The 22152-nt window shown below is 52.4% G+C and overlaps 10 protein-coding genes across 10 annotated transcripts; 5 read left to right on the top strand and 5 right to left on the bottom strand.

The window, feature by feature from the left end:
• Positions 1-914: 914 nt before the first annotated feature.
• Positions 915-2572, bottom strand: W97_08068 (uncharacterized protein; the record flags this gene model as incomplete). Its single annotated transcript, XM_007785937.1, has 7 exons — positions 915-1002; positions 1066-1172; positions 1233-1422; positions 1472-1520; positions 1612-1667; positions 1719-2383; positions 2441-2572. 7 exons carry the CDS (start codon positions 2570-2572, stop codon positions 915-917), a joined length of 1287 nt encoding a protein of 428 aa, XP_007784127.1.
• A 561-nt stretch (positions 2573-3133) lies between these two features.
• W97_08069 (uncharacterized protein) lies at positions 3134-5525 on the top strand (the record flags this gene model as incomplete). The annotated part of the gene is made up of 5 exons (XM_007785938.1): positions 3134-3272; positions 3326-3392; positions 3456-4795; positions 4866-5046; positions 5105-5525. The coding sequence occupies 5 exons, from the start codon at positions 3134-3136 to the stop codon at positions 5523-5525; spliced, it is 2148 nt and encodes a 715-aa protein (XP_007784128.1).
• Positions 5526-5885: 360 nt separating this feature from the next.
• Positions 5886-6883, bottom strand: W97_08070 (uncharacterized protein; the record flags this gene model as incomplete). The annotated part of the gene is made up of 2 exons (XM_007785939.1): positions 5886-6485; positions 6545-6883. 2 exons carry the CDS (start codon positions 6881-6883, stop codon positions 5886-5888), a joined length of 939 nt encoding a protein of 312 aa, XP_007784129.1.
• Positions 6884-7817: 934 nt separating this feature from the next.
• Positions 7818-8664, top strand: W97_08071 (uncharacterized protein; the record flags this gene model as incomplete). The annotated part of the gene is made up of 2 exons (XM_007785940.1): positions 7818-7850; positions 7918-8664. 2 exons carry the CDS (start codon positions 7818-7820, stop codon positions 8662-8664), a joined length of 780 nt encoding a protein of 259 aa, XP_007784130.1.
• A 1310-nt stretch (positions 8665-9974) lies between these two features.
• Positions 9975-11548, bottom strand: W97_08072 (uncharacterized protein; the record flags this gene model as incomplete). Its single annotated transcript, XM_007785941.1, has 6 exons — positions 9975-10034; positions 10109-10228; positions 10284-10639; positions 10693-10757; positions 10833-10913; positions 10968-11548. The coding sequence occupies 6 exons, from the start codon at positions 11546-11548 to the stop codon at positions 9975-9977; spliced, it is 1263 nt and encodes a 420-aa protein (XP_007784131.1).
• Positions 11549-13100: 1552 nt separating this feature from the next.
• Positions 13101-14282, top strand: W97_08073 (uncharacterized protein; the record flags this gene model as incomplete). The annotated part of the gene is made up of 1 exon (XM_007785942.1): positions 13101-14282. The coding sequence occupies one exon, from the start codon at positions 13101-13103 to the stop codon at positions 14280-14282; it is 1182 nt and encodes a 393-aa protein (XP_007784132.1).
• Positions 14283-14660: 378 nt separating this feature from the next.
• W97_08074 (uncharacterized protein) lies at positions 14661-15647 on the bottom strand (the record flags this gene model as incomplete). Its single annotated transcript, XM_007785943.1, has 1 exon — positions 14661-15647. The coding sequence occupies one exon, from the start codon at positions 15645-15647 to the stop codon at positions 14661-14663; it is 987 nt and encodes a 328-aa protein (XP_007784133.1).
• A 411-nt stretch (positions 15648-16058) lies between these two features.
• Positions 16059-17647, bottom strand: W97_08075 (uncharacterized protein; the record flags this gene model as incomplete). Its single annotated transcript, XM_007785944.1, has 3 exons — positions 16059-16778; positions 16832-16892; positions 16941-17647. 3 exons carry the CDS (start codon positions 17645-17647, stop codon positions 16059-16061), a joined length of 1488 nt encoding a protein of 495 aa, XP_007784134.1.
• Positions 17648-18554: 907 nt separating this feature from the next.
• W97_08076 (uncharacterized protein) lies at positions 18555-19463 on the top strand (the record flags this gene model as incomplete). The annotated part of the gene is made up of 1 exon (XM_007785945.1): positions 18555-19463. One exon carries the CDS (start codon positions 18555-18557, stop codon positions 19461-19463), a length of 909 nt encoding a protein of 302 aa, XP_007784135.1.
• Positions 19464-19973: 510 nt separating this feature from the next.
• Positions 19974-21965, top strand: W97_08077 (uncharacterized protein; the record flags this gene model as incomplete). The annotated part of the gene is made up of 5 exons (XM_007785946.1): positions 19974-20087; positions 20336-20520; positions 20589-21061; positions 21108-21373; positions 21426-21965. 5 exons carry the CDS (start codon positions 19974-19976, stop codon positions 21963-21965), a joined length of 1578 nt encoding a protein of 525 aa, XP_007784136.1.
• Positions 21966-22152: the final 187 nt, after the last annotated feature.

Raw genomic sequence — 22152 nt, forward strand, 5'->3', positions numbered from 1 at the left:
CTGTCTGGCCGGAGCTGAAGCATGGTCCTTCCCCGCTGGATCTCGTCGAGAACCCATGGTTGCTCGGGCAGGGGAACAAGGTGGCTGTAGAGTATTTTCTCAGACAAGGTCAACGGCCGTGTCGTGGTCCTTTTGACATCTTCCAGCCTTCGGAGCTGAGATGCATAGTCTAGGGTGATGTTCTAGTGTAACCGCGGATGAATCAGCGCTCTCATAGCTTACAAGGCGCGAGGATACATACCCACCGGTTCTAGCGGACTGATCGAAACTCGCGGCAAGGCAGTCGCAAAGGGACGAGCCTGTTTAGGCTGGTAGGATCGACACAACTTTCCTATCAACTCTCTATACATAATTGCTATATCTGTGAAACCAATGCTTGCAGCCGAGACGACGACAAGATAAACAGGCTGCTTGAAGGGCGGCTTGAATCACGGTAGAAAGTACTCCTTTATCTGCCCCGAACGCGCTGTGGCGCGTGAGGACTCTGGGATCATCTTTGGTGTCGCCTCATACAATGCTCCACATAATTGCCGGTATGGGCGAGAGCGAGGTGGTAGGCGGAACAGTTCTTCCAACCCTCGGGGAGATACGGTCCGTCCCGAAGCTTGGCCCACGGAGCAGCCGCCGCCTGTGCAGCTCCCTGTGAAATGACAAGCAGCATCTCCAGCCTCCCGTGCGAGGCACTTCGAAAGTTCCAGAAACAATTGGTTTACCACAGACCGTGTTTGCAGGTCTCGCCATGCCCTACATCGCCCTATCCTTATCCGCAAGATTCACGCTCGGACACCGAGTCGCCAACGCCGAAACTGCATTCCATAGATCGTATCGAAATACCTAGTACCGCCTTCATCTAGTAGCCAACAGGTTTAGTCCGCACCTACTTGGGCGGGTTGATAGACACGCTAGCGCAAACATCACGCAGTCTCCATCTGCTTCAAGGCAGCAGCGACCTCCTTCTCCGCATCGTACCCATATAAGAAAGGCTGAACTGTCGGACACGTCCTGTTTGATATGAGTCCACGATCCAAACCTCTTCAAAGCGAGGGAGAAAGAGAACAGACTCACCAGCGGCTTGGAAAAGCGCATTCGATTGTGTCCTTCCCCAACTGAGATAAGAAAAGCTTGTCTCGCTCAACTTGTTCAGGCCCGTCAACCATGTGAAAGTCGTGTCTCTGTGTTGATGAAAACGTCAACTTGCTGGCTAGAGAGGACCCACATCGGTGGTCATGTACCTGTTTGAAAGTTTCTCTGACGATAGCCTCACCACGCGACTTTCGTAGCTGTTGGAACACCTTTAAAACCGCGGGCAGCTGAATTGACGCCGCTGTTCGTCGAAGCAGTAGCCCAAGGACCGCACCATCCTCCATTGAAGAGTTTGCGCCCTGGGCGAGATATGGAAGCATTGGATGGCATGAATCACCACTGCAATTGAAGTCAGTGCCTGCAAGGTTGTAAAGATGATAATACTGACATCAGAACAAAGTTGCCTTTCTCGTTTACCCAAGATTCCAGCTCCGGTCCTATCGAATAGTCGCCTGTCAGTATCTGCGCAATCAAGCAGACCCTAGTGGTGTACGCAGTAGGTAAGGTCCAATCCTGCAGAAGACGTACTGTGCATAAGCTTCCACTTATCTACTTTACTGACACACTCGAGGAACCGGTTTAATCTGGCGAAGGACGTCAGTTTGGTAAGCTCATCGGAGATCTTCAGGTCATACATAGGATCCCAGCCTTGGAACAACTTCCGCATCTCCTCAACTGATCCGGGTTGCTTCGACACAGCCTCAGGCAAATCGTCCGGCACCAAAAGCACTATGTTGTACATAGTTCCGCTGCGCACAGAATAACCTACTACATGCGCGTTTGGCCCGATCCAGAAATGGACGGTTGGACTAGAAATCCATTGCCGAAGCGCGGGGTCGCTGATTTGATCGAGCGTCAAGACAATTCTATACGCAAGATCTCCTGTCGGCAGAGGCGGGTCCCTCGATCCAAGAAAGCATTCCCGGCATTTCGACCAGAGACCGTCGGCGGCAACAATGAGATCGCCTCTATACTTGGCACCAGTAGTAGTAGTGACCTCTGCGGTATCGAAGTCGATAGATTTGACACGCGTGTCGAGCATGATTTCGGCGCCTAGTTCTTTCGCCCTTTTGGCAAGAATTCGTTGCACATCCACGCGGTGCATATCAATGAATGGTGCTCCGTAAAGCTGCCGCATCCTCTCACTGAAACGGCCGTCGTGTGCGAGAACATTGCCGTCCGCATAGCGATGTACCGTAAGAGTTTGCGGTTCTGCAGCGAGCTTCTCGATATTGTCCATGACACCCCAAAGCATGAAGAGACGAGACGCATTGGGCGTTATCTGCAGCCCGGCACCAACCTGGTCGATCATTGCAAGTCAGCGAGCCTTCACGCACGCAGGATGGCATCCTCAAACCTCTGCAAGCTCTTTTGCGCTTTCCAGAACTATGACATGATGTCCAGACAGGCTACAGGATATGGCAGCAGCCAATCCACTGAGCCCAGCACCGACGATGACTATATCGAGTACTTGCGCTGCCCCGCTCATAGCGATAACCGACGTTCTTCGATCGAAGAATATATAGTGATATCGTGGGTACAGGGTGTGGGAGTGAATGTAAGGCTACTACAGACGGTACTCGCCCGAATATCAAGCTCGTGTGCTCTAGGTCCTTTGCTTCCTGCCTTTTTACGGTAACTTACTGGCAAAGACATATATAATCGGAGCCTGGATAGTGATTTTCAGGATGCACTTTTTCACTCGGTACATCCGGCTGGCACACCTCACGCCTTCGGCATTGCCGTACTGCCGATATTGACTACCGCACACCTTCAAAACAGGCCATTGGAATCTTGGAATAAGGAAAAGCACAGAAGTCAACTTCCGTTCTTAAGGCACATTGCACACTCAGCAGGTCCAAATCTCATGAGCATGTGCGGCCTATTTTCTTGATAATAATGCCGCTGGAAGACTGCGCAGACTTACGGCTCCACTTGACGACTAGGCTCCGGCTCCACATGGATGGCCCCGCATCCACCGGATGAAGAGCCGGAAGAGAAAATCTGGGGAGAGCCGCTGGACAGCCGGCATTTCCGAAACCACATCAATATGCTGCCTTCACTACAACCAACGCCATCCGGCAGCGCCCCAAACCGTCTCAAGCGGCCTCGAACTGTGCAGGCCTGCAACCACTGCCGTGCAAAGAAGTACAAATGCGATGGAACATATCCGTGCCAGAACTGCCGAAGTAGGATACGGATTTCTATGCAAGCAGGGCAGTTGCTGAGTCCGCAATTGCAGAAGCCGGTGTCGACTGCGTCTTTCGAAGCACTCATATCGCCGGCGCAAGCAATGCGTATTCTGCAAGGTACATACACAGCTCACGCTGATTATTCTAAACCCGCTCCGCTAATTCGGCAAATGTCCACAGTTATGTGAAAGACCTGGAGGCAAGGCTACAAGCAGCTGAAGCTGCCATTGGACGCTCAGAGAGCCTATCCAGCAATCATGCATTTGCGGAAAGTCCCTCCGTTACTTGCCGAGCTCACAGAGAAGAGCCTGCGCATTCCAGTGATCTTGGCCCAAACGAGCAGCCTGTGCCAAATATTTCAAGGACTTCGGCCGGATCAACCGTTCTAAGTAGCATTACATGGACTGATCGGCTCCCTCCGCCTCATACAGAATCAGACGATGAACTGACAGAGGATGCCGGCACGGAGCTAGTTGACATCAATCCTTTGACAAAGGCTGTTGAGTTCCATGGCGATACATCTTCCGTTGCTTTCATTGGCCGCTTACGCAAAGAATACGTCGATGGGACTCGCGGCTACGAAGACCTCGAACGACAATCACTTGTCGGCGCCTTCCATAACCATACGTTCTCCCCACACGGTGCGGCATCCAACGCGAACGACTTTCAGGAGCAGTTCTACATCCCGCAACTGTACATCTTTCTTGACGGATACTTTAGCGGTCTGCATTTCATACACCCAATCCTTGACCGTGACAGTTTTTGTACACGATGCAAAGAACTCTGGCAGGGTTACAAAGAACGATTGCCGTCTGGCTTTCCCGCACTGTACTTTGGTCTGTTGTCTCTCGGTGCTTTGACACGAACGTGGACCGAAGGGAGAATCGATGGCATGGACCGTTTCGAATGGAGTCGTTTACTGTTCGAAAGGGCGCAACTCGCGCTCGGGAAACCTGGGTTCAGCAACGATCTGGAGACGATTCAAGCCCTGCTCATCATGGCGAAGATATGTCAAAACGAGTTGAACCCCAACCTCGCGTGGATGTATCTCGGTATGGCCATACGCACATCTCTGTCCGCCGGCGTGAATAGGAACACATCATCTGGAGATGGGAGACAAGCACAGGATGTAGATGCGCTACAGAAATCCAAGACTTGGTGGGGGCTGTACTCTCTGGAGATTGAACTCAGTTTCGCACTTGGGAGGCCCGACACCCTAGGGATCGATGACTTCCACAACAGGCTCATGCCCGCTATTGATGATTCTGAAGTATCCATTATCACTTGCATGATTGATCTAGCACGCATTATGCGTACTATCTCCGTCAGCATCTACCTTCCCCGCCTGGGTTTGGCCGAAAAGCTTGTGAGGGCTTCAGGTATTGAAGCAAGTATCGACGCTTGGGTCAGTCGCCTTCCACACCTGATTCGACCAAGTTTGACCCCGGACGTTCATAATGCCGGTGGCTCGCTTCGTGATCCAGTATGGGCTCGTTTGCAGAGACTGGTTCTCCAAATACGTAAGCTGGCGCCAACCCTATCTTCCATCTCCAGATCCTGTGTTTGATCTGTTTGCTAACAAATTTTTAGGATATTACAATGTGAAGATGTTGCTGTTGCGGCCATTCATTCTTCACGCAGCTAAGCTACTACCGTTGCGTGCCTTGTCACTACCGCTTAAGGAAGCCGTTACAAAATGTGTCAACGCAGCAGTTAGCACAATCGAAACCGTCTACGAGACCTGCCGTGTGCACACATTCTTCCGCACTTGGTATGTACACCGCGGCAGTGTACCGGTTCTTCTTCACTAACGTGTCTCCCTCTTGGAGGTTTTACAACGTGACATATTTGGTCTTCGCCGCATCTATCTTACTCTTTCGAGCGGCTCAGCCGGCGCATTTCATGAATGAGCATACCGATTTCCTCCCTGTGATTGAGAAGTCTCTAGATCTACTCGATGCCATGAACGAGAGCGTGGTTGCAAGCAAGACCGCAAATGTTCTGCGGTATATGATAACACAGCTTCGCGGGCGGCGCGATCATAACAGTCGGGAGAACGACAACCAGGCGTTTTTTGCAGCACAGGCAGATCACAGCTCGACAGGGGTATCAGCGTCTCAAGCCGTTGATTCAGGTGCCGTACTGGAAGGAATGGATGTGTTCAGTCTTGGATCGGAGTTCTGGGGCGGAGGGATGTGGAATGATCTGGAGCTTGGCTGGGGGCTTGAATCCGAACTCCCTTTGACGTAAGCTCAACAGCTTCTCCGCAGGTCATGCCATTTTCGATCTCGGAAGCGTTTACGGTTTGACACAGAGTGAGGATACAGGTGCGCACAAGTACAAGAGCATGAAGACTTTGATAGGGACACATAAGTGAAGAATTGATATGATGAGACCTATTCAGCATCAAGACAACGCAACATTGCTAGAAGCAGCTCTGAAATACTACCCACGCATTGTGCGCCTGGTAGTCATTGATATTGAACTCATAAAACGGACCTGCAATCCTCGTACTAGGCACGAGTAGCTTTACCGCAAGGGATGCGTTACGAGCGCCCTTTATATACCGTGTATCTCCACGCATTCCACAGTGGCTTCATTGCCTTTCCGTCACAAATTTCGGTACCGCCAGTAGGCTGTTGTATTCTTAATATGTGTGTCACTAGTGCCGATCACATGCTCCAAAAAATCGAAACCCTTGCGCTGCAGGTCCCAAGTCCGAAACCCTTTCTTCATCTTGCCGACAAAAGTGTGACCTTCGTCTGGGACTTCGATAAACTCAGACTTGGCGCCGGCATCCTGCAAGGCCCGAAACAAGGCCTTGCTCAGAAAAATCGGTACCATGACATCGTCAATGCCATGCACGATGCAAGTGGGTGGAAATTTCTCCGTAACATTTAGAGTTGCATCAATCTTTTTCCACTCTTTCGAAGGGAAGCAAACATCCATCAACGTGCCATTGGCGATGTGTGTAAGGGCAAATGCGGCGCGCGGTTGAAGAGGTGGAGGCTTGTCGTCGTTTGCCTGGCCTTCCAGTGAAACGCCGCCTCGAATTGGAACGGGTCGCTCTTGGTATACCTCGTTGATGAACTCGCGCGGACAATCCGGTGGTTTTATGGAAGGAAGAGGTTTAGACCAGAAAGCGTCACGAAAATTTGTAGCACCGTAGAGGTCCAGAACTGCAGCAACCGGCCTCTTAACACTGAACCCCTGAGAGTAGATCAGCCTCAAGGACATGACCTGGACGATGCAATCAGATGAGGACTTACCAGAGCGAGAGCCAGCAAACCTCCGGAGGATGTCCCAAAGGCCACAACACGGTCATCATCGACTGCGTACGTCGAACTGTCTTGATGGGCATGGAGCTCTTTATCAAGGCCGCCGCTGTAGACCCACTCCAAGGCGTCGCGACAATCTGCAACTGGGCCCTCAAAGATATCAACTTGCGGACACAGTCGATGCTCGAGCGCGACTACAATCCACCCTCTTTCCAAACAGTCATCGATCTGGTCGGCTGAGACCATGCCAGCGTATCCAAGGATGAAAGCACCTGCAAGATTTAGCAATCTGCCGCTTTGATCTTCGGTCAAGAGAATCCATACCTCCATGGATGGCTAATACTGCATAAGAGTTAGAGCTTGAGGCCGCTCAGCGGTCAACGCGAGGACTTGCCTGTAGGATACTTCTTCAGCCCAGGAGAAGATCTGGGCGGCACATAGACATCTGCATAGATGATGCAGTCGTCTACTGTCTTGTATGCGCAGCGAAGAGTGGGCGGCATATTTGTCGAAGGTCTTAAATCTGCGATGAGTATCACTCATCCATGTTTTCTACAATCCGTCGTTACTAACACATCATGGTCCGAATCGCGATGCCGATGAAATTGCCGTGCACTCGGAGCGCTTCCGAACAGCTTCGGCAATTCCGAATGCGCCGCGAAGGTTACGTCGAAGAAGTCGGTGGAGCAGCCGCCGAAAACAATTGTCTCCGCATGGCTCACAGTGGGGTGCGCAAGCGGCGGCAGTTCCCTCAGCACTCCCGGTATGTCCTCAGAGCGTTGCTGGAACGGTCTGAACGATGGACAGGCTTGTCGTGGCCCGCTGGCATATAAGCCACTGCCACCTGCATAGCTCGATTGTCAAACTTTGTAACAATTTCATGCGGCATTCGAGCTTTACACCGCCCACTCAAGCAACACGGACGAGCTCGAAAGAAGATTGAAAGTGTAGAGCTTCAATAGTCGGTCCTGATAACCTTGCTTCCCGGCAGCACATGGCGATCCCACGACATAACCAGCCCCCTAAGGGTGGCGGAAGCTATATCATCCCGCAACTAGAAGGCGAATGTGTCACAATTCCAGGGTCTAAGACTGTATTTCGAATCCTGACTTCCCAGTTTCAGTCTGATGGGACGATATCCGTGATTTCGATGGGCGGACCACTGGCAGATGCGCCAGGCTTTCATCACCACGAGAAGGCACACGATATCTTCATGGTTACAAAAGGATACTTGCAGCTGTGGGCAGGAGATCGATGCAGGATAATGGCTCCGGGTGACTTTGCTTCTGTTCCTCCCGTGAGTAACGAGTGTTAGAGCTTCGTGCCGTGCAGGGAACAGAACTCACAGGCTGACTCCATTATAGGGAGTCGTCCATAACCCCAAGACACTAGGACCGCATACCGAGACGTTTGGCCTCATTACGCCAGGGGACTGGATTGATTTCTTTAGATATGTTGGCGAGCCGTTCGACGGAGTCCTGTGTCCCGAATTCGACGAGCGGAGTCTGCGTGAGGCGGTCATGGCCAAAATGAAAAACGCAACGAAGGACTACGATGTGTCTTTCCACCCTAAGCACGAAGGCTGCGAAGTAGGCGAATGGAGCTTATCAGACGAGACCCTGCCGGAGACCACAGTCCCGTATTATCTACGGGCGAACACGGGACCACGATGGCTCTTGGGCGGCGTCCTATCCAGGCCATTCATCACGACGCGGCAGAGCGACGGCAAATTCGCCATTTCGAGCATCGAATCTTCAGCGAAACATGAGCCATCCGTCTTCAGTCAGCAACTCAAGTTCCCAAAAGTGCACCACTGTCTCTGTGTGCTTGAGGGCGCTCTGGAAGTTTCTCTAGGTGACGGCGCATCGAGCACAGTCCGGGAAGGAGAAACCATCTTCATCGCAGCGAACACTGCTTTCTCGCTGCGATTTGGAAGCAAGTTCGTCCGGCTTTGGAGCTTTACGAGTGGAGATGGCATTGAGTCATTGATACATGAAGTTGGAACACCGTTTAAGGGCTACGTTCTTCCGGATCAAGCTGAGACAGTTGACCAGTCCAAGGTACAAGCAGCTTGCGAGAAGTCGAATATCGTTGTCTCGCAGAAGTCTTAGCGAACTGGAGCGTCTGAGAACGGACAACAGAATACCGTGCATGCAATCGAACTTCGTAGCGTGTTTGGTGACCTTCAAGAGTTCCTGCGTTGTACATGGTATTGTGTATGGCCAGATAGGAGTAGAACATGTACTTAAGGTTGTCGGAAAGATCATGGCTTAGAAAGCCGATAGTCGTTAGTCCACGTGCATGCAAACCCACGTGAAACCGCAAGTGCCGCCCAGACACGCGCCCACACGTGCGCGTGTCGATCCCTCCACTAGGTAACTACCAACAGCAATACCTCCTTCACCTCCTACATACTTGCGCCCCTACAATCCCGTCTGCACCTCCACGCTTTCCCCGTGCCCCCTGCTGGCCAACTCCGTCTCCTGCGCCTCGCGACCCTAGAGTTTGACATCGAAGAGTCCTTTATGAAAGGCAGCGAGCCGGGCAAGCAAAAGTTCGTCAGTATATCCTCGATCTTGCAGCTCATGCATATACTGACAGGCTTTGTAGTTCAGAGCCAGGAGACGTGGAGCCGTAGCCAGAACCGCAAGGTCGCGCGGCGTATGCTAATGGGGCGGATTGAGGGAACAGAATTGGGCGAGCAATGGGGAGAAGGCTGCTGAGAGTGGTGCAAGTGGGTAAGGGGAAGAGAAGGAGCTGGAGGGGTGGACGGAACATGCGGAGGAACGTGAGGAAGAGGTGGGACAGGACAGTCTATTAAGATTTCCAGAGACTGGGTAAAGATTGGATGAGACCTGTATATCTACCGAAACCTGAGTGCCACGATACAACGGGACCATCTTACGAGAATCACTGCATCGCTCTATAAGGCCTTGCGTATCTAGCTTCCGTCCCGGCTAAAGCATTCTGTTAGGCTACTGCGGCGGAATTTTGACAACAGCAGATTGTGCAGAAGTTCGTTCAGCCCGCGCGGCGCCCACGAGGACTTCGTCTACACGAGCGAGATCCCTTCAGCTAGCTATAACAGGCACTCCATTACACATCGCCTCCAGCTCATTCAGATCTCCAGTCTGGGCTACCGTCCCGTTGGCCCCGAAGATCCTGACAGCACCACCAGGACCTGTATAGGCCGGCCAACCCTGTGTGGAAAGTCCGCCATCAGGGTCCTGGGCGAAAGTTTGCCAAGCGTCTTGCATTGCAGCGCTGACTGCGTACTCAAACGGCGTGGAGTTCCCGCGATAGTTTGGGTGAGTGCCGAAAAGCAAGGGGAGTTCGGCTTGACCGTATTAGCAGGGTAAAGCCTAAAGGATTTGAACACTTGCCGCTATGATATGCTCCAAGCCAAGGCCGCGGGGAGATATTAGTGAAGTTGCCCCGGTACTCGTAGCGATACGTCGTCCGGCTGGCTGCTAGGCGGTTTCTAGGCAGAGTCAGCCTGTTACAGTGCTGCTGAGCTCCGATGCAGTTGAATCACACGAGTTACCTTGTAGTTACGACGGCCGGACAGAAGAAGAGACTAAGTAGTGCTTGCTGAGCGATCGTCTGATTCGGGCCGGAGGGGTTATAAGGCGCGAACGGAACCCCATCTTCTGAATTTGTACCTATAATGGCCGGCTGGTTTTTCGTCAGCCCCCATTCACTGAGACTCTCGAAAGGTCGGATGACTTACCACGTTGGCAAGTTTACCTTCAAGCGCACGTTCTGTGTAGTTAGCAAACACGACCTTGCCATCTGCAATTGGCGCGAATGTGATTCCAGGCGTGGCTCCCGACTCCTGGTAGGTCCCGACGAACTGCTCAAGTGTCTGAGCTGGCACTCCCCGCATACACGCAAGTTCCGCTGCCGCATGTGCTTGGTTACCACATCCGACTTGCGAAGCTACGAATGAGAAGTTTGAGTGGCTGGTGTCAGCGGAACGTAGGGGCACGAGAGCACTGCCGGAGTTCATGATAAGACCCTCGACGATGGGATCATCATAGTAGGCGAAGTTGTAAAAATCCACGCTCATGGCGCCGGCAGACTGACCTGAGCACCCGAACTTAGCAAGTATCCAAGACCATCTGCAATACCAGACTTACCCCATAGAGTGATACGGGCTGGATCACCGCCAAAAGCAGCAATGTTGTCGCGGACCCATTCGACGCTTCGAAACACCAGTTAGCCCACTGCAGTTGACTTTGTTGAAGCTTCTGAGTCACTTGCGAGCTTGTGTACTCACGCTAAGCGCTGGTCAAGCAAGCCAAGATTCTGCTCACTTAGCCCTGCCGCATTAGGGAATCCGAAGACGTTGAGGCGGTAACTGTTGTATGATCAGTAAGATCCTGTTTAGAGTCGGTTACGCGATTTGGCATACTTGAAAGATACCACAATGAGGTTCTGACTCCTTTGCACCCATTGCGCTGGTATCTGGTACGGCACATTCTCACCTCCTGTCTGGAAGCCTCCTCCGTATATAAACATCATCACTGGAAGCCCTCCATCCTTCTTTGCCTTGTGCCGGCCACGGCCTCCTTTCCAGCCAGCCCAAACAGGCGTCCAGACACTAATTGTCAAACAATCCTCACCCATTGGCGAATCGTTCCCACCTGGCACGCCAAATTCCAGAACATCTCGCGTGTATACACTGCTGCTGTTGGATGCGTATTGCATACAAGATTTGGGTAACTCGGTCGCCTTCACCTCTGCAACGTGAGCGGCCGGCTGGGGCGGCGCCCAGCGCAGAGGCCCTACGGGTGGAGCAGCGTAGGGAATTCCTAGAAATTGAGAGACCAAAAGATTATCTGAGTCAACGATGCCGCGAATCAGAGTTCCGCTCTGAGTGCGAGCGATTGGGCTACCGCCATGACTTTCGAGAGGTGGACGAGAAGAAGGCGTCACTTGAGTGAAGAAGAGGAAGATGGCTGAAGCCACACGGAGCACTCCGCGAGGATGCATTGTTGCTATTGACAAGAACCACCGAAGCAACAGAAAGAGAGAGAGACGGAACCATCTTGTAAATCTGCTAGGTATTGCATCGTTGAGAATGCAGGGGGCTATCGGAAGGCGTGCATAGAGCGGGGTACCTTCTATGTATACTCTAAGTTAGGCCTGAGCGACGATCGTGGAGGGCGGGGAGCTCGGAAGCGATGCAGGGTCTCGGAGGGAAGTCCCGGGCGCCGAGTCGCGTAGGAAGCCTTTGCGAGGCGGCTCTCACTTCCCGTACGCGTTGCTGTCCATTGTTAAGCAAACCTACTAATAAACAGTATTTCATCCTTCCGCTAGACGATTATCGGCGGATGTGACATGTCGGGGACACTTGGAGAGGAGTTGCGTCAGCATCTACCCGCCTGTCAAAGGTGCAGGCTGAGGAAAATCCGATGCGATGGCGAAGCACCAAAGTGTGCGGCATGCACAAAGGCCAACGCATCTTGTATCATTATAGATCCAAACACCAACGAGAAGTATTCAAGAGACTATATTAGACAGCTTGAAGAAAAAGAAATGGCGTTGCGTGCAAGGATAGAAGCCGCCACTGGCCTAGCCTCAGTCACTGCTAGAGACCAAGCGACTGAAGGACCTAGCAGCATTGGGCCTGAAAGTCCATCATCATCGAGATTGAGCGGATATGTCGGCGCTGGTAGTGGACTCAGGTTAGGCGTATGCCTTATTTGAGAGCACCTAGAGCTAACATCGTTTACGTGCAGTTTCCTTCGCCACATGTTCTCCAGCGAACAGCTCAACTTTAGCAAGGCTCAAATGCTGCACCACCTTTCTCAAAGAGCCGAAGTACCTGAAGCCCGATTACTTCCAAATCTACATCCGCCTTTTGAGGAAGCTTCAGCGCTATTGGGCAATTAGTATGTTCGGTGCTTCAATTGCCTTCCCGTTCACGTGACTAAAGGCAAGGTAGTTTTGGTCGGTTTCATATACATCATACATTTTTGCTTCGACAAGATGTGTTAGACACGTTCAGCAGGGTTTACAATCCCGAATCCTCGAACATCCCGTCTTCCCAGGACCATTTCAGGCTCTTCATGATATTTGCCATTTCCGCAATCACACGCTACCGTGCTGGATTGACCACAGAGCACCCTTATGGATACTACCTCGCCGCTCAATCATACATCGGGGACGTTGCTCTGATTGGAAATCTTGACGCCATCCAAAATCTTTTATTGGTGGCAAGATTTGGCATGTACCACCATATCGGTAAGTCAAAATTAGAAGGAAGAACTTAGGATCTTTTGCAGGCCAATCATCGAGGACGATTTCTTGGACTCTGGACTAAAGTCTTATAGGTACGTCACTATGGGAGATCTCACACCTCTGCATGCGACAATGCATCGAATGGGCCCTTCATACGAGGCCCGAAGAGCCTTTGGAGCCTCTACGTGAACAACACCATAGAAGAATATTCTGGGAATGCTATGTGCTTGATAGATACAGCTCTGGCATCCTTGGGCGGCCGTTTGCTATTCCCGAGGCGGACATTAGTGTTGATCTTCCGATGTCCGCCAGCGACGATACCATTTCAAGTGCTCATGTCAGCAGATTAGCAGAAGTTCAAGGACAACTCGGTCTTACCACTCCCAACGAGCTTTCTGTTTTCATCTTCTGCATAAGGCTGCGGCAGATTACCTCCCGGATACATACAGCTTTCTTTACCGGATCAATGGACCCTAGCAATGATCTTGGCGCCAACGCCGTCACCTTACCTGGCTATATATACGTGAAATACCATCACTTCATGGCTGAACTCGAGGACTGGCGACGTAGTGCTCCCGTCTTTGACTCTCCAAATACTCTCTATGAGCGCCCAGAGTGGTATGACTTCTTACTAGAGAAGGACAAATTATCGTTGATACGCGCTGCGATGCACAAAGCGCCCAAGCGCAATGGAGTGCCTCCAAGAGACCTCTCAGCTCCTTGCATGCAGTGCGCAATACGAGTCATCGAGCTATATTCAGAAATGCTCAAAGCCAAGTACATCACATGGACACGAAGCTATTTCCAGATTATGTTTACTGCAGGACTTTCACTCATGTATTGCGTGTCACTCAACGAACACGAAAGCAAGAGAGCTCCGCAGAGCGGGGACAAGAGTTTTGGCTGTGCGGGCGAAGCATTAAGATCATGCAGCGAGGTATTGGGCAAATTTGCGCAAGAGATGCCGGACGCACGAGGCTTCGCGATTGTTTTCGAAGGAATGAGAAAGTCTGTGCATACGACTGGCGATGCGCCGTCCTTTAGAGAAGAGAGTTCGTGGATGCCGCCAGCGATGACAGCTACGGCGCTCCAAGCGTCGACTAGCGGTGTAAGCATTCAAAGAGCGTCAAACCCTCTCAACGAACTTCAAGCGGACAACTTCCTTCCTCCACATTTCTACGGCAGCATACAAGGCACCGGAAGCGGACAATATCAACTAGAGAGTCAACCACACTACACACTGGAATCCCGCACAAACGATAGGGATCTGATCTCGGCAGATACGACTGACTTGGCATCCGCCGCTGTGGCCAGAATGCCGATTGCGAGTGACGGCTTGCAGATGTCCGTAGATGGACTTCAAGAACCGTTCTCGGCCTGGCCGATTTTTACGGACGAGATTATGGAGCGCTTGGAAGCCGACCTTGGGGAATATGCTTGGGGAGACCCAGATGGCGACGCATACGCTTGGAACCAGCTGTAAAACACTTGACAATTCCAGCTACTCAGCAATCTACGGCTGCTGCTACACAAATTGGCATTCCTTAGCTTCTTGTGACTGTGTACAAGGCTCCGGTACTCCCAAGCTTCGCTGCAATACCAAGTGGGCTCGGCGTAGGACGAAACAGTGTCACCACGAAGGCATTCCAGTCTTCTCTAGAATCATTGGCAAAAATGGTACTTAATCCAACCTGACGCCTCATCCACCATCCAAAACCCGTACCGAACTCTTTGAACATTTCACAGATGCCCTTTTGTACCATCAAGATTACTTCTGGCCAACTTCCCCAATGCAGCTGTACCTTCCACTCGCACCCATTCGGTCATGACACAACGCCGAAAAGCAAGCCCAAGAAGACGCTTACTTTCCAGGGTTCCTCCCCGAAACAAAATCGTATAACCGAGCGACAGCAGCAGTCGCGGTCTCTTGCTGTGTTTGGGCTGTTGTGGCTCCGATGTGAGGTGTGCTAACTACTCTTTCATTCCAAAGAAGCTCATACTTCTCCTTGCTTGGCGGCTCTTGTTCGTGACAATCCAGGCCAGCACCCCAGATCAGCTCGTCTCTCAGCCCTTGTTCCAGATCGCTCTCATTCACGATTCCTCCACGAGCGGTGTTTATCAGGATCGCGGTTCTCTTCATCATCTGTAGCTCCGAGTACGAAATGAGGTGCTTCGTCTCAGGTGTAAGAGGGACATGGATAGTCAAGATGTCGCAAACCTTGAGTACTTCTTCAACTGTTGAGGCGCGGGTGTGCGGGAGTTCTGGCCAGGCATCTAGCGGAAGGAAGGGGTCGTATGCTACTACGGGCGCGTCGAATGCTCCTCGAAACATTTTGGCCACGGTTTTTCCAATATTTCCCATGCCTAGGATACCAATTGTCTTGTTGTGCAGGATCAGCCCTGAGCAGGTCTCCTTCGGCACTCGCTTGCCAGAAGCTTGACGCACGCTGATAGAACACACCTCCCTCGCGACCGCCGTGGTAAGTGTGAGCACGAGCTCGGCAACCGCCTGGGCATTGACTCCAGGGGTGTTGAAGATCTTGATGCCGCGAGCTGCGCACGTTGCTGCGTCGATCTTATCGATGCCGACGCCTTGCTTGCTGATGGCCAGAAGGTTGGGGCATTGTTCGATATCCTCAGCGGTGAGGTAAGAGGAACGGATCAGGAGGTACTTCGCTTTTTGACGCCATTGGGCGTGCTCTGGAGTATCGGGGAGTATAGTGTTGAAGCGCGCCTGGCAAAAGGCAACTGCGGCCGGGTGGAACGTATCGAGCATGTAGACAGTTGGTTTTTCGACGGCCGAGGAAAGCTTAGCAGGCGGGCTGTCGAGGATGCGTGCGGGTGCCATTTTGCTGTCTCCGTTCGGTGTCGTTTTGCAAGAATTACGTGGGCTAAATCTTTGCTTCAGGAGGTAGCAGGACTGATACAGGCAGGATTTGGGTGCTGCAGTAGCATTCGATGTTGAGCGTGCTGCTTTATCTATGGGACTTAATAAAATAAAATGTGCCGAGTCTCATTCCACATAGATACGGAACTTGAAGGTCCAACGCCGGTGCTGGGCCAGCGCGGCGGGCCTCCGACGAGCGATGTACGGGTCTTGGCACAGGGGAGGTCCTCCGTGCCCCGTCTCCTCCAGCCCGACAGAGCACGCACAAACACAAACGATGCCTTGAATCATTTGCATGGTCTTGTGGACATGTAAGTGCGGAACCCATCCATATCCAGCCGGAAGTCACCTCTCTAATCATGCTAGCCCACATCATCGCAGCACACCCCGCATTAGCGCCTTCAGTCGTCCGGGCAGGGGCATCGAGGAGTTGGAGATGAGTGTTTCCAGCTGCGACCATTCATGATTCTGGTTGGGATTGCCACAGTCTGCCTTCGCCGTAGCCGCCTGCAGGAAAGCCCACAAAATGTCCTCCAGGCATCTGATCGCTGTGAACCGCTCGGAGGTGACCATGAGAAGCTCAACGGACAGCCTGAAGGCCGAACCCTTGCTCATCATCTTCATCACTGACATGCTTCGGTGATCTACCCTTGCCGCGATTGCAATCAGCGCAACACCAACGGCAAAGGCATCAAGGGCGTCGAACGCAGTCAATGCGAAATCTTGCGCCTTGGAACGGCGATGAAGAGCACAGAGGAAGGTGCAGAAGTCGTCTTTTGCTTCATTCGCCAGTATGTTCAGGGCGCCCACCTCAATTTCTGAGCCTGGCATCTGCATCACATGAAGCATGGCCTGGCAGCGAAGCTGAGTTGAGTACGCGATTGTGTACTCCACCAGCCAGGGCTCACACTCTGAATCGGACGGTAGTCGCGGCACACTGTCTCTCCAGTGATGAAAGTTGCTGGTGTGGAAGAGCGCACCTCTCTCTGGATTTCTACGGATATCGGAGATCATCTGCGCGTGGTGGATGGTGTAGTGTGTGAACGGCTCAAAGACGTTGCTTCCCCCAGCTGTTGTTGCGTCTGCTGGTAGCTGCTCCTCTCAGTCCAGGCTTAGGCGGATATCAGCCGTGATGGCAAGCTTACCGGAGCGGTGATATCTTCGTCTTGTAAACAGAACGGTCTATCCAAAGCAGTAGAGATCGACCTGACGCGGTTAACCCAACAGTATAGTTGGTCTGTCAAGCCTCCGTACCTATCCAAAATGTAGAGAGTCCAGAAGAGTCTGTTTTCCTCTAGCCTCTGAGAGCCTAGCGGAGGGGTGTCCAATGGCTTAACAATGTGCAGTCCAGAGGATATGCATCTCGTCATAGCCAAGCCAGTCAAATGCCATGTGGATCCCCCGAGAGGACTGAAAAGTGAATAAATTGCGAGCGCGGTCAAACATTGCACGATTGACAGGTTGCCGCATTGTGCCAGTACTTTAGGCATCAGCTGTAAAGCAGTCAGTGCTAAGTTTGTAGCAAATGTCTCCCTGTAACGGTAATGTGGTGACTGCAAAATGCCTGTGGCAACAGCAAGGTAGACGAGCACAGCTTTTTCAGGTTCCCTGTCAACGAGCTCAGCAATAGTCCCTTGCTCATGGCTTTTCAGAACGCTTTGGTGATCTGCCACAAGTGATTCCCTGTCCAGGAACGGCCATCTCAGCGCGGATACGTCCAGAAATCTTTCCAGTGGAAGCTGAGTCTCGACATTTGACAGGCTGATGCCTTGGCGAAGAAGACCCCGGTGAAAGTCTGCAAGAGGACCGGCAATACTTGGATTTTGTGCCACGGGAAGGACGGGATTCGAGGCCGAGATGCTTGTCGCAGCATGCAGAAAGCTTTGGAAACTGAGTCTTTGGGATAAGCCCATCGTCTGCTCCCCGGACTCGGCCATAGCGCTTAGGTTGAGGTAGCCCATTTCGCCGAGAGCCGCATGGAGGATATCACTTCGGCGCGGTTCCTGATCTGCTTCTTCATTGGCGCTAGCCACAGCTGCTTGAGCATCGTGGACCGAGAGTCGTGCATCTGCGGTCCTTGGAGATATCGGTGACGTCGCAATTTGGTCCTCAAGGATCTGTATCTTGCGTTTGAGCGACTCGACATAGCTTTTTGCCAATCAGAATTGTGTGGCTCAGTTAACGGCGCTATTGGCCGTATACAAAGCGACGGCACTGTTACCTGTAGGAGTTCACCTCGGAGGGGCTCAGCAAGTTGCCTTGTCTTCTTGCGATACAGATTGAGTCGGTGAGTGTGCACTGCAGACACACAGGCAATTGCCGATCGCACTGGAAGCACGTTAGAGACCAAAGCTCTAAGGTTGCCATTCGTCTGCATGGGTAGAGCACATGGTTGACTGGGCTGACGGGCTGGCTAGGCTGACCTTCTGCTTCCTCTTCCAACACCGCTCGCAAGCTTGTGGCATCAATGCCGCCATAACCATCCGTCACGGACCGTGTCCGTCGGCGGAGATTTGCAGGACTTACTTGCATATTTACAGCCAACGTTGTGGAGAGGCGGGGTCAGTCCGCACATCCTTCTCAACCCCTGCCTCCCACCTCCAGGCTCGGACATCGGCCGCTGTCCGAGCCTGGAGGTGGAGCATGCAAACCCAATGAACAGCATCGCATCGCAGGGCGGCTTGGTTCAACCGCCGGGAGTGTAGCCATAGCTGACTGTGTGCATATAAGGAGTGGCCGATATGGCTACGATACAGTTTGCTAAGATTGTTAGCTGCTCTACAACAGGACGATCCCCCTTCACCCAGACTTCGTTAATATTCGGAGTACGCCATACCAACGCCTACAATCAAGTCAAGTCCTCTCATCATGGCCGTTGCGATTGGAAGTTCGATGAAAGAGAAGCTCCTCCGCGATGAGGTCGCTTACACGCTCAGCATCAAGTTGGTGCGTTCGGTGGAAATACCCATGATGGCCAAAACGGCAGGCTACGATGGAATTCTCATCGACATGGAACACTCTTCTTTCGACCTCGACACCGCTAGCCAGATATGCATTGCAGCCCTATATGCTGGCATCACCCCCATCGTTCGATCTCCAAGCAAAGACCCATTCTACGTCTCGAGGATACTGGACGGCGGAGCTCTCGGTGTCATTGTCCCTCACATCCGTAGTGTCCAGGACGCCAAAGACGTAGTCGCAGCCTCCAAGTTCCAGCCCATCGGTTGCAGGTCTTCCACAAACGGCCTGCCACACTTTCAATACCGATCCATCCCCGCCAAAATCTCGAATCCTGTGTGCAACGCTGCGACCCTGGTGATTCCCATGATAGAAACGCTTGAAGCGCTTGACCTGGTTGACGAAATTGCGGCCATTGAGGGGGTGGATTCTCTCCTGATCGGCACCAATGACCTAACTGCGGAGATGGGCATTCCGGGGCAGTACGAGGATCCTAGGGTCACAGAAGCATATGAGCGGACAATTGCAGCATGCAACAAGGTCGGAAAGTGGGTTGGATGCGGTGGCTTGCATGCGCGTCTTGATTTGGTGGAGAAATTCTGTAAGATGGGCGTAAGATGGGTTATGGCGGCCACGGATGGCCCGCTCTTGATGAGCGCGGCTGCAAAGAGGGCTGGTGAGATGGCTGCATTGAACGCTCAGGTCTCGGGTCTCAGCCGCGATTGTGTTGCTAAGCGTATCGTGAAGACCACCACAAACGGCGTTCACAATGGACTATCAAATGGAGACTCGAACGGGATGTCCGTCGTTGGCTCTTGATGTTGCGGGCCTGCATTTTACACTTAGAGCTCTTTATCTCGGTCTCTCTCTTTGGTCTGTTAGGAATCAAATGAGTAGTTGGACTCAATTTGCTCGCTTACGACGCATTAAATCAAAGAAGCAAAGTCTACATCCGTGTGACACGGCACAGATTCATTCAGACTCGTTGGTGCCGTAAGCCTGGGCTGGACAAAACGACGCACAAGATGAAGATGATTCGTGACTCACCTGATCCGTTAAGCCTCCGAGGACTGCGAAGGCAAGGATGGATTCTTATCACTCATGCGTGAAGGCCTTATCCCAGAACTCTGCAGGTACGTCCGGATTGGTGAACACGTGATTACAAGTCAAGCACGAAGCTGCACTTTGCAAGAATGACTCGTGTCAGTCGCCCGCCTCTGGTAAGATGCTGGCGAGAGACTAACAGTACCGTTCGCCTCCGAGAAGGTGAACGGGGCGTCTCCACGCGCCGGACCTCCACCGCGCACCATTTCCTTGGCACTTCCCCGGATGCACATCGCCACCGGCGAGGAGTACCCGGCGGTCCTCCGCAGCGTGGCTAGCCCTCGGACTGCCTCCGACTCCATAGGAGCTTCCCGCATCCTCATGGTCAAGAACATCGTTGTGAGAATAATGTAGAGAACACGACCGCACGGCCAATGCCAAGAGTGGACATGTGTGGGGATATAGTCATCCTGAAGCAGGCGTCCTTGACTATTAAAGGCTGGTGATTCCTCACCCAAACGGACAGAATCTAAATCTTCGTTCGAGGAGCAACACCCAGCAGCTTTAACCATCTTCTCATCCCCTTCCACATCCCACTCCGATACTAGATCTAGCACATGATGCATGCTTCAACAACTCCATCGCAGGTGTCTCTTGATGGGAAGGCGGCCGCCGAGAGGATCGAGGAAGCCCCTGAGGTCGATCCTCTTCTTGAATTCTACCCTCTCCTCAAGAACAAGTCCTCTGAGGAATTGGCTGCCCTCAACAAATCTGTGCTGAAGAAGCTGGACTGGAGGTTCTTGCCATGCATCACTCTGATGCTACTTATGAAGTAACGCACTCTCACTCTTCGAGCTCCCCTCGCTCCAAGCTGAATCTGTGGCGCTAATCTGTTCGCAGCTATCTGGACCGCATCAACGTTTCCAACGCCCGCCTTGCAGGCATGCAAGAAGACTGTGGCAACATGTCCGACACAATGTGGTCCGCCGGTATATCCATGTTCTACGTCGGCTACATCATCTCGCAGGTCCCTGCCAATGTTATCATTGCCAAAGGCAAACCCAGGATCCTCTTGCCCTGCTGCATGCTGGCTTGGTCTGCTGTTACGATCTGCATGGCGGCCTTGAAGTCCGGCTGGGGCTTCATGCTCTGCCGTTTCCTTGTCGGTGTTACGGAGGGACCGTTCCTGCCTGCCGTCGCCCTCATGACATCGTCGTGGTACACAAAGCAGGAGTCACCTCTGCGTATGGGTATTTGGCATGCAGGGAACATCATTTCCAATGTCTTCTCTGGACTCCTTGCGGCTGGTATCCTGACGAATATGGATGGCATCGCCGGACTTCACTCCTGGCAGTGGTTCGTATTGCTTGAAGGTGAGCAATTCCCAGCCCACGACCAAAACAGTTCTAACAAGCGAAGGCATTGTCAGCATTCTGGTGGCTATCTTAGGATTTTGGTTCCTCCCAAACTGGCCTAACAACACCGGCACGTTCTTCTTCTCTGCTGAAGAGTCCGAGATGGCTCAATACAGGCAGAGAGTATCTGCTGGCGGTATCTCCGAGGATGACGAGGGCGACTACTGGGACGGTATCGTTCAAGCGTGCAAAGACCCATTCACCTGGATGTTCGCCGGTATGCACTTCTCACTCATCATCGCGCAGTCATTCAAAGACTTCTTCCCTTCGGTAAGTGCGAACAATCGCCCTTTGATGTGGCATTTGCTGAATCGCTGTCAAGATCATGGACACTCTCGGCTTTTCCAAAGTAGTAACCTACCTTGTCCAAGCTCCGCCTTATCTGATCGCCTACTTCGTCACACTTGCTGTCTCTTGGTCGTCCGGTCGTATGCTTGAGCACTGCTGGCACATTGTCGCATCCATCTCCGTCTGTCTCGTCGGCGCCGTTATCATGATCTCCACCCTCAACACCGCCGCCCGTTACTTCTCCCTCATCCTCCTCTGCTCTGGTCCCTTCGTCGGTCTTAACATCCAAATCTCCTGGGAAACGACTGTGGTGCCGCGACCACGCACGAAGCGTGCGGCGCTAATCGCCATTGCAAACTGCGTTAGCAGCGTCAGTCATTGGTTCACGCCATACTTCTTTTTGAGGAGCCAGGAGCCGCGGTATCAGACCGGTGGCGGCGTCATTATTGCTGGGTGTGGGCTTACCATCGTCTTCTGTTTGATGGCCAGATGGTGGTGCATGCGAAAGAACAGAGTGCTGGAACAGCTCGAGAACCAGCGAGGTGATGAGAAAGGGTGGCGCTTCGCTACATGATTAGCGGCTAACGGGCGAGCTAGCAACGAGTGAGTTCTCGTGGAATAGATATTGGAAAGTTTCTGTAGTCGAAAGGCTCGGTTCACGATTTAACAGCCGCTGACCGTAGGTTTCTTACGTGGAAAGAAGTTATATTAGTGATATTTACTAGAGAGGGCGATGTCTTTGTAGTTCAGAAGTTAGTTGC

The sequence above is a fragment of the Coniosporium apollinis genome (genome assembly GCF_000281105.1).
Source record: "Coniosporium apollinis CBS 100218 chromosome Unknown supercont1.48, whole genome shotgun sequence".
In the NCBI taxonomy this organism is placed as follows: Eukaryota; Fungi; Ascomycota; class Dothideomycetes; genus Coniosporium; species Coniosporium apollinis.